Source organism: Trichogramma pretiosum, unplaced genomic scaffold (assembly GCF_000599845.2).
Source record: "Trichogramma pretiosum strain Unisexual culture from Peru unplaced genomic scaffold, Tpre_2.0 scaffold84, whole genome shotgun sequence".
Classification (NCBI taxonomy): domain Eukaryota; kingdom Metazoa; phylum Arthropoda; class Insecta; order Hymenoptera; family Trichogrammatidae; genus Trichogramma; species Trichogramma pretiosum.
In genome coordinates, this window is record NW_019640790.1 from 236,670 (window position 1) to 248,529 (window position 11,860).

Genomic DNA, 11,860 nt, shown 5'->3' on the forward strand with positions numbered 1-11,860 from the left:
ATTCAACTGAAATTGGGTACTTGGTTGAACTCATGGGAATTATATCGTCCTCTAAGCACTTTTTAAATAATTTTTTTACCGATGAATTTTAACTCATTAGATTATGGTAAAACATTTTTACTTAAAAGTTTGTTTTCCAAAATCTACAATAATAATTGATAGGTATGATTCATTAAGACCGATCGACATAATTGTTTTAAATTTTAATAACGACAAAACTTTCAAATAGGACGTCATATATTCGAATTTTTTCCTGACATTATAAAGCGGTTACACGTGCTACATGTGATACTTAAACGATAATGTTGAATAAATCTCATAAATTTGGAATTTGCCGAGCGGATGCTTAATCCATTAATATAAATATTAAAGATTCTATTGTTTGAAAAAAAGTTTTAGATCCAAGTTCATTTTTAAAAAAAAATCATCTAAAGTTAATGTAATTTTCTTCCATTTGTTTTAAATATGAAAAAATTAAACCTCTCTTACCGTAAGAGGTTTTATGAGAACGCCATTCAATTTTCTTAGATATTTCTTTATAAACAGAAAAAACCCAATATTCACATGCAAGTTTGTAAAAGAATATGTACAAAAAGAGTGTGCGAAAAATATATTGCATTTTGCCCCTCCATTGGTTGATATATACATATATATACATACATGGATATAGAGGAAAGAGACTGAGCGTAGGAGAGGAAAAATGTGAAGCGGAGAGAGAATGTCTGAAAAAAGAAGCACCAGATCGATGCGGCGCCTGTCTCGGGCAAAATTTCATTTCCGCGAGATTTCCTAGGCTCTTCACTTCCCAGCTTTCATCCCTTCTACCCTCCTACACCCAAACTCGAATTTTTTACGATATCCCTCTTTCTCCTGTTCTTCGTCGTCGTGGCTTTAAAAGAACGTTCCTGAATGTGCTCGCCAATGAAAAAGTAAATAGGAAACTGTCAAAAGATATGCGTCATTGGATTTTATGAAATTTTTCGTTGCCAATTTTCCGATGTTTTTTAATGAATTAAATATTTCTTTAGTTATCGATTATATGTTTAACTTCTAGTATTCAAACATTTTTTCACTTTCATGTTTTTAAATAATAAGGTATACTTTTTGAGACGATTCGTTATTCAAAATTTATTTGATTCATCTTTGATCAGTTTCTAAAACTGTCCACTTTAATATACTCAAAAATCATAAAACCAGAGGCATTTTTTCAAAAAGTCTTTATATTAAAATTTAATATTTTAGTCGAAATCGTGGGTAAGAGCTTCAAGAGTAAAATAATATACGGAACTCGATAACGAAAAAAAAATCCAGAGGTAGACATGCAATAGGGTAAAAAGAACAGCAGATAAAGAGAATCAAAGAAAAAAGATTAACAAAGACAGCAGACAACAAATTATAGATACATCTATATATGGGCGACGTTGCTTCAACCATGGTATAGCTCAAAAATAAAGTGTCTATGAAACACGTACAATTAAGTGAAATACAAAAATTAATAAAGAATCCTAAAATTTGAGTTGCGTTTTCAATTTGTAAATGTTCCTGATAAATTAATAAAAAATGAGATGTTAATGATACTTGAAGAATTAAAATATATTAAAATTTTCATATTACATGTACACTCGTGTTCGATTGATTCGGTTCGTGGCTACAGAAAACTTTTTAGTGTAATAGGGTTTAGCGTCACTTTTGAGGCGTGATGTGAAAAAATTATAAAGTAATTTTAAATCCTAACCCACAAATGTTCTGAACTCGAATCTACTTAGATGATCTGAAAACCAATTAAAATATATATCCCCATTGAAAGAGTGAAAGGCCAAAAATAAAAATGATAATACACGGATTTAAACACCCAAACAACTTCTTGACTGAGTGGTATAATTGGTCAACTATTTGCTGTTTAATTTTTTCTAGTATTTAAACATAAAAATTAATAAATATTTTAAGTACCTGAAGTCATAGGTTTTTTAAATAACCCTTTGCTGAGGTTCCAAGTTAACCACTATTTTGTCAATGTTTTGTCAATAAAATGAAAATGAAAAAAGATTGAATAACAAATTTATTGAAGTAAATTAAAATATACTCTTAATTCTTTCCTACTCGCATTTTTTACTACTCACTAACTTTTACAAATATTTGAATGTTTATACGAAATTTGATCTTCTTTGTATATAGATTATATTATCGTTAGAACACGGTAGTATGACGTATACGACTACTTATTTTGTATTTAAATGACTGCTTACGCTAATTTTTAGCATGAAGCCGCAGCTGTAGACTTTGAGGCCTAACTTGAAAGTCAGGGATTCTTTTAGATATATTATAAGGCCATTGTATGAATAGACCCGTTACATGGGTCGATCTTAGTAAGTTTAAATTTATGGTCTAGTTTTTGATAGATTTGTATATCGGAAACACTCTGTGGAGCCCATGAAAATAATAAAATTAATGTCTTCATTAAATTTTTTAGAAAAATATTCAGTAAATATTTCAGATATGGTATTGAAAATTGCTTTGTTATTTCCTTAATCATTTAAGTACATTTTAAAAAAAAGTTTAAAAATTAATTTAGAAAATAAAATAAGGGCCAAAATGCTTTAATTATGAAGTACTCATGACATACAATAATAACATTTTCATGATGCCAGCTAAATTTCGGCTCGGCCGATTTGATAGAGAATCAACCATATATAAATATATATTTGTGTGTATGTGTATGTATGTATGTTCATATTGGTGCGCAGAACTTCACCATCAGCTAAAGTGAGTTGGAAAAAGTTTTTTTTTCGAGTCCAGCTATCGAATATAGGCGAAGGTAGAGAGAAAGAGAAAGAGAGGGAGTGGGTGCACAGAGAACTCCCTTTGTTTCGTCCGCCTTGGTTTTTTGAACAGGTTTTTTTATCGTTCTTTCCAAAGGGGACAAAAGGGTGGGGCTGAAAAAGGGGGAGCTCTGATGCTTTTATTATTATTTACCCAGGATCGATGCTTAGAGCGCGACTGCCTTAATTTTCGATGAGAAATTGTTTAAAACTACAAATTTGCTTGTACATTTTTGATGCACTTAAATTAGTTATGTGTACATATACACCAAAACTTGGGAAATAATATTTGCAAATAGAATTTCGATTACAAACCACACTTTCTATCAAAGATGGTCGAAATGAACAGTGTGTCTCATTTTTGGCTTCTTAAAAAAGAAATTTCGTAACTAATCAAAACAATTTCCATAATTAGTATTTTAAAAGAAATTTTATCAACTTTTTTTGAAAATATACTTCTTTTTGAAGTAAACTCTGCAATGGGAACGGAACAAACGATGAAAAAAATCTTTCAAAAATTTGGTCATTATTACATATTATGAAATATTGCAATATGATACCTCAATTTTCAACATTGTAATATAATTGTTTTATCTACAATAACTATATAATTAAATTATGTTGGTAAATATTGTTGCAATAACCCTGTGGGTAGAAATCTGTGCTGTTTCTGTAAAGGAAATAATTTTATGCTAAATAACTTAATGATATAATTTTATTAATAGTCTTTAACTCTGAGGATTTTGAATTGCGATGATCTTGAAAAATTAAAATTTATATATAAAATAATTCAAATAATCTTATCTATAAACATAAACTATAAAAAAAATTGTACTCGCATTGATTGATTGACTTCGGCTAATTTTATTCTGAATTTATTCATTTTTCAAAATGGCGATTGTAAGAACAAGGAGTTATAAGAACGGGTGCATTTAAAATAGTTGTTTAAAATACATAATAGCTATATTTCCCATTTTGGATGTGAAACTATATTTAAAATGCTTTCAGCATTTGCAAACGAACAACCACTTTTCATTAACATTTAAATAAGATTGATATAAAATGAATTAGATGAATATAAATGCCAACCCCGAATATACAATCGTTATACATTTTGAACATCTACTTTTTATACTAATGCGGTTACACTTCACATGCAATAGTATAGCAAAAAACGCCCTTTTGCACACACTTTTTAGCGCACAAAAATCGGACACTGGTGTACAATAAAATTGTTTATAATTGTGTGAAATATCCTACTAGTTATTTAAGCAGTTTCTGCATATTATTGAATAAAATTTTGTATGCAATACTTGCCCAGCTTCCAGCGCACAGTGTGCGCAAAACAAGCCATCCGTGCCGGCAGAGTCGGCACTCATTTCTTTTCTCAAACTGTTGTAGCCAGTCCTAATGCGCACAAAATAACTCACTCGTGCTGACGTAGACATCACTCATGTTTTACTTGATTTTACTTAAAAAGTATACGATATCGCAACGACTCTATGCATTCAATGTTAATTTACGTAAAAGCTGGATGAATAGAGTATGGCTGATTTTACTCTTTTCCTCGAATTCTTATAAGACGCTCAAATTGAATGTAAGAGGCGTGATGCTTCTCAATAGGATCTTCATATTTCGTTGTATTGAAGACATACAGTTTGATAAATCGAACTTTGAAGACCTTTGACTTTGAATCAGTCTATTGTACATATTAATGGACAAATTGTATATTTAATTTATTACATTCTATGATATTATAGACTTTATGCTAAGTTACAGGTTGTGAATTTGGCTAAAAGTCCATCGAATGAAATGAAACCTCAAAGTCTGTGGCCACATAAAACATTTAATTGAGTTTAACTGAGTTTGCTGCAGTCAGCTATAGTCAGTTGCGTGTGTTGAGAGTTTCGTCGCGTTTGGCGCACGGAGCAAATGCGTGATTTCACGCAACAGAGGGTGTTAACCAAATGATAGTTTACGGTTAACCTTATCCATACTGACGGACGACGTCACGAGTACGACACACTCGAATGATTAATCGAGGAGCGCGTTCGCGCTCCCTCTGGCAAGTTCCTATTTACTTAAGGGTTTATCCTTTCTACTTATAGAGGAGAAGCGCCTATTCTGGCGCAGCGCCTAATACGGCGTACGTTCATTTGGCTAGTTTGAGATATTTTACCAAACTAAAATTGACGTCGTAATATTCTATACATATCAGTCATTAAATTTTTGCAAAAAAATTATTGAAAAATATCATCAACAATAAATTTGATAAGTTATTAATTATTTATTTGAATCTCGACACTGGCCTGCAGTCGGTAAGACAGCTTGTATACTAGAGCTGTTTGAGGGCGCTGCTGAATGCAGCCGGAAATCGACTAGAGAGACAGAGGTAGAACACAGCGAGACGTTGAGTGATTTTTCTTATTCTAATCTGTATCCAATAAATAAATTATTGTAAAAGCCATTTGTGTGCCAAATAAACGTTTAATTAATTATATAGTTAAGGAAAGAAAGTGTGTGTATATTTATTTACACGAAATAAAACATCCTCATAAATTTACATGCGAAAACTAGTATCGCTCTACAGGTTATGGGCCCAGGTTCGCAGTTTTCTCCTGTTATTGCGTGAAATTTATGGATGTTATATAGTGCCTTGTCTTAATAAGTTCACGGATATAATAAGTCGTTAAAAGTTAATGCAAGCAAGTCAGCACACAAAAAACAGTCAGTGTAAAAGTCAGCATATAATCAAAAAAAACAACAAGTCAGTACAAATCAGAAATTTCGTAGAATCGAGCAAAAGTTTCAAGTTCGTGATAAAATCTAAAAGAAACAGTCAAAATGGATAACGTCAGATCACAGCTAGAAATGTTGTCAGAAACCTCTATTGGAACCGTAAATTATGATTCATGGAGATTTAAGTTAAATCTTACACTCAAGAATAAGAAAATTTTCAACGTCGCTACCGGAATTGAGGTTATGCCAGACGGCAATGATGAAAATGCAGCAGTCGCAGCCTGGAAGACGAAAGACTTGGAGGCACAAACTCTCATTGGATTAAATTGTAGTAGTTTGATAACAAGAAAGATAGCCAAATGTACAACCGCAAATGCAATGCTAGACAAGCTGGAAACGCTGTATGGCAAAAAGTCTGCTGTCTCAATAGAAGGTCTACAGAGACAATTTTTCAGTTACAAGTATGATGATAAAAAATCAGTTATTGAAAATTGTATGCAAATTCAAGAGTACGCTGAAAACTTAACTGCTGCTGGTGAAGATGTAAAGGAGTCTTGGGTGATGCAGCGAATCCTAGGTATATTGCCAACTAAACTGCACCACTTTCGTACGTCATGGGATAATGTCAGTGGAATTGACAGATGCTTAGCCACTATGTTTGACAGGTTGAGATTAGAAGAAGACAGGCTGAAGTGTGATGACACAGATCAAGAAAAAAACTCTTCTAACTCGCATAATGCATTAGTATCCAAGCAGGTCAACCAATCAAAAACTCAGAACTCAAATGGTAAACAATTTGAATGCTTCAAATGTGGAAAGAAAGGCCACAAAAAGGCTGAATGTCGTGGTAAGCCTTGTGCTAAATATATAGAATATTGTAAGAACACATATAATTGCAAAATATGCAAAAAGAAAGGTCATTTCGCCAAAGAATGTCCAGATAGAGACACAAGTCTAGATAATAAGTATGATGGAAAAAACAGTAATGAAAGAAATAGACACGCTTGTATCTCAGTCAGCCTACCTGCTCAAAACCTTGGCGATGACATATCAACAGACCTAAAAAATGCCTGGTACCAGGACTGCGGTGCCTCTGAGCACATGAGCTCTCGTAGAGAATGGTTCTCTGACTACGTTGAACTGGAAAATCCATGCAAGGTAACAATAGGCGATGGGTCTGAAATAGAAGGCATTGCAATTGGTAATGTATGTCTGGAGGCATACAATGGTCAAGTCTGGCACAAAATCATTCTCAAAAATGTATTGCATACTCCAGAAATGCCTTTTAATCTATTTTCAGTCAGCAGTATGTTGGATAAAGGATATCTACAATCAGCTAATGCAGAAACGTCAATCTTCAGAAATAGTGATGGCTTGATTATAGTCAGAGCACTGAGAGAAGGCAAATTATTCAGAATGGACTTTCGACAAGACAACTCAGAAAAATGTTTAGTAAGCTTGTCAATCAAAAAATGGCATGAGAAATTGGCTCACCAAAATGTGAAGCATGTCAAGGAAATTTTGAGGAACAATNTCTTTTGAAGAAGAGCTTATATGGTCTAAAACAAGCTCCCAAAATTTGGAACGCAAAGTTTACGAGTTTTCTCAAATCTCTAGACTTTGAATCTACCGATGATGATCCATGTGTCTATTATGACAAATGTCGAAGCACGATCATTGTACTACACGTGGACGATGGACTCATGGTTGGAAAGGACAAGACAGAAATGATTCGGATTTTGAATAAACTTGATAAGGAGTTCAAAATAACATTCAACACAGGTGAAGACGATTCTCTTATCTACGTTGGAATGGAGATAAATTCAAGACCAGATGGAATTAGCGTACATCAGTCAAAATATGTAGACAAAATTTTGAAACGCTATAACTATACAGATATTAATTCAGCAAGTACACCTATTGAACGAGGTATGGTCACAAACTCGGAAAACTTCCTAAATGATGAGCCGTTGAGTGAGTCATACCCATATAGAGAAATTGTCGGAAGTTTACTCTACCTTGCTACTGTGTCACGCCCTGATATAAGCTTCAGCGTGAATTATTTAAGCAGATTTAATCACAAACCTTTACTCAGTCACTGGAAGATGGTGAAAAGAGTATTACAATATATCAAGGGCACTGCAAGGTATGGCATTCTATTTGATGGAAATAAAAAGCTTATTGCTTTCTGTGACTCAGACTATGGTGGTGACGAAGTCAGCAGAAAATCGACCAGTGGTGTTCTCTTGATGCGAGGAGGTCCAGTCGTGTGGTTCACTCAAAAACAGCCTCTCGTCGCAAATTCCACGGCCGAAGCCGAATATAGAGCCGCTGTCTCCGCTATAGATGACATTTCGTGGATTCGTCGCTTAGCTGGTGAATTAAAACAATTAAACTTGGATAAACCAACGCCTTTATTTATTGACAATCAAGCAGCGATTCACATGTTAGAAAATGCCCACGAGGGCAAAGTAACTAAAGGAAAGAAACACATAGAAATATCAAGGAAGTTCATCCAACAACACATCGGGACTACAGTTGAGCTGAAGGCAATCAAGAGCGAAGAGCAGTTGGCGGACGTCTTAACCAAGCCTCTTACAAAAGGAGTATTTGAAAGACTGATTCGTAAAATAATTAAGGAGGAGTGATAAGTTATTAATTATTTATTTGAATCTCGACTCGTGTCACTGGCCTGCAGTCGGTAAGACAGCTTGTATACTAGAGCTGTTTGAGGGCGCTGCTGAATGCAGCCGGAAATCGACTAGAGAGACAGAGGTAGAACACAGCGAGACGTTGAGTGATTTTTCTTATTCTAATCTGTATCCAATAAATAAATTATTGTAAAAGCCATTTGTGTGCCAAATAAACGTTTAATTAATTATATAGTTAAGGAAAGAAAGTGTGTGTATATTTATTTACACGAAATAAAACATCCTCATAAATTTGCATGCGAAAACTAGTATCGCTCTACAAAATTACAAGTAATACAAAAAATGCAGCTGTTTTCTTCTAATAATTACAAGTTCTAAACTTAGGCATATAGAGAATTTACAGCTCAAACGCGATTAATAGAACATATGGAGATGAAGTATTTGTGCTCTACTTTAACATGATGCTTTATTTTCGATGATTCATCACTTGGTAATTGAGTAATTTGCAATATGAGAGAGCATTGTTTTTTTCCTAAAGCGGTGCATCCTCGTGACCAATTATGGCGCACGATTTAACGTATTAATTTGATGTGTGTCACGAAAACAGACGACATCACTTTTGGAGGTTAAAGCTTATGCTGCCTATGCGCCATAATAAGCAAAAAACGTGCCGATTGCGACGCAGTAACAACTTTTTTAAAATGCTTGATTACGAAAAAATAAAACCATTTCTCATAGAAAGCAGGGTGCATTTTCAAAGATTAAGGTACAAAGAATAAAATGTTCAACTTCAAATGTGGAAATAAATGAATAAAAATAAAATAAAATAAAATAAATGTCATATCACCGAGCTCATTTTTTTGTTATTATAGTCTAGGGGCCAGTGGGTCCACCGTGGCCACATCTTGTTTGATAGGTGCACCAAAGTTTTTCTTATGTATTTAGGGCCGCTGAAACCAAATTTCTATGGTGCAAGTCGCTAAAATTGGTTGTAAAAAATTGATAAACAAATAATGCAATATTGAACTAAATTAACTCGTCCACTGACATGGAATTTTACGACAGACAACTTAAATGTATGATATGTTGATTTTTGGAGATTTTTGGTTTTACAATAATATATTTAACTATTATTATACATCAAAATCGAAAAAGTATTTTCAAAAAAAGGATCGAAAAAGGATGCTATGTAAGTTCTTTAAAAAAGATTTTTACAGCCTGAAATTGTAAATAGAAACATTAAAGAATTCAAGCCCGTTATTAGCGTTAAACAAGCTGGAAGTTCCTGTCTTGGTCTACCGCACTTGGAAACTGCTCCAGTTAGACGAATAGCACTTTATCAGCAAGAACATTTATTAATTGAAAATGCGATTGTTTTTTCACATCACAGTTTAAGTTTTCGTAAATCGAAAAAAATAGTATATTTTGTAACATGTCCACGAAGCAGTTGACTCATCCATGAGTTGTTTTCACCCGAGAGTAGCGAAGGTGAAAAGACTCCCGGGTGAGTCAACTTCCTCGCGGGCTAGTTGCAAACGATATTTTTTAACCCTGCTTACGAAAAACTAGGGTTTTCTGACGATTTAAGGTTAGAAAACTCGTGTTTTGCGCAGGCAGTGTTAAAAAAGTCCTAACGTCATCAAAAATTCTACTACGGTGGTTAGTTTTTTTTCTCTATGGTAGCACGAATTACATTTGTTTACAATAAATTATTAAATTGTGAAAAAAATCTATGAAACCGTTTTTAAATTTGACTGATCGAAAATACCATGAAAATAAATATTGTAAAGCTCTATCACAAATATTATTATTATTATTATTATTATTATTATTATTATTATAACAGATTAAAAATTAAGAGAACAATTTTTTATCCATTCACTGACGTAAAAAAATCATTGAATGGGATTATTTATCTTATCTTCTTCGTAAATCATTCAATGATATCATAATTTGGAATAAATTTTTCATACCAGCGGCCCGAAAGTGACTACTTCCCTGCCGCTGCGCAAAGCGTGAAGAGCGATTTTCGGGCCACTGTGTATGAAAAATAGTATACAGGCCTATGCCGCGAAAAAAGAAAGCCCCAGAGCACGTGTTTATCGGCCTCGGCTTCGCCTCGGCCACTAATTACACATACTCTGGGACTTTTCTGTTTTTCGCGGCCTAGGGCAGTAATATACTATTACTGCAAATCAATTAATAAAAATAAACTTACGCTGAAAAAAAACCAAATGTAGTTTTTCATCATTCGTTTGTTTGGAAATAATAATTAATTTATTATTTTATCGACATCAACGTAACATTTTTAAAGTTTATAAAATTAAATGAAATTACACTAGCACACCAAAAATTAAATAGTTCAGTTCTAAAGACCGGTCCGAATAGAAATAAAATTTTTGGGATAGTTGGATCCGAATCTGGATTGGCTCATTTTTAAGGTTATTTGAAGGTCAGACTGAGTAGTAAAAAATCTGAAAAAATCCTTACCAACGTTTTGTTGGGAAACTATGACTTAATAGGGAGATTTTAGTACAGCTGCTGCCTCATACTTAGGCCCAACAGTGGTCCCCATCCAGGTACAGCTTCTACTCTCTTCTTAGGTACAGCTGACTCCATCTACTCCAACATCCTCAAAAATCTTGGTATATGGATTTTTTCCGCTTTTTTTACTACTTTTTCTCAATCTGAACTCCAAGTAACCTTGAAAATAAGCCAACCTATATGAACTGATGCTGGAATAGAATTCAGCGATCCCAAAAACATGAGTAGATATGGTCTCGAACTGAAATTTTCTATTTTTTTTTGTATGCCAGTGATTTTCTTCCTCATAGAGAAAGCTTTGAGACAGGCTCCAAAACGAGGAAGTCGTAGGACAATTTGGTTCACATATTCAAAACTACATTGAATTACCAAAGAGTGTCTGTATGTGTGTATGTATGTATGTACGTCCGTTGGTATGAAACCAATGCAACTTTTGAACGGGGGCACGTAATGAGATGCGGTTCGGCTTGTTTTGAAGGATTCATGTGTCGCAACAAGCGTTAAAAATTTATTTCAGGGCCTATCAAGTAGTTAAAAAGTTATGACTTTTTTAATCGTTCATGAAAGCAGAACAGTCCAGCTTTAATTCGAGACCAAAAAAATAGAGATTCACCGAATATTATGAAAGTTACAGACTCAAAATCAAAAGTTGTACTTTTGCTTCCCCATAGAGTTAGGTATGTACTCTCTGCAGAGACTCTTTGTATTAGCTTCAATTGAAAATTTATAATAAGTTAAGGTGATGCCTTGGCCACAATTTTTATCTATCGAGTATTAAAAGTGTAAATTTTAATAACTTTTTTACTAGACCGATTTTCAAAAAACGGCTCTGTGGAGCCTTCCGTATTGTTGCTGCGAACAACGACGACAAATTTCAGTCAACTTCAACGGATAGTTTTCCCGGAAAACAGGATCAAAGTTTTTTATCCTGCAAACAATAGTCAAAAATTTCGATCCTGTTTTCCGGGAAAACTACCCGATGAAATTGGCTGAAATTTGGTACAGTTGTTCACAGCAACAATACGGAGGGCTCCACAGAGCCTTTTTACGAAAATCAGCCTGGAAAAAAAGTTACGAAAATATACATTTTCTGAGCTCGGTCGGTAA

At 33.8% G+C, this 11,860-nt stretch overlaps 2 protein-coding genes across 2 annotated transcripts in view; one reads left to right on the forward strand and one right to left on the reverse strand.

Moving 5' to 3' along the window:
* LOC106657979 overlaps positions 1-11,860 on the reverse strand; it is a 64,104-nt gene that overhangs the window by 49,613 nt on the left and 2,631 nt on the right. The window lies entirely within an intron of this gene.
* Positions 7,262-8,206, forward strand: LOC111694398 (uncharacterized mitochondrial protein AtMg00810-like). Its single transcript, XM_023462477.1, has one exon. The coding sequence runs from the start codon at positions 7,262-7,264 to the stop codon at positions 8,204-8,206; it is 945 nt and encodes a 314-aa protein (XP_023318245.1).

Excerpts from the sequence above, each read along its gene's own strand:
- LOC111694398 (XM_023462477.1), top strand. The coding sequence starts at position 7,262 with ATGGTTGGAAAGGACAAGACAGAAATGATTCGGATTTTGAATAAACTT.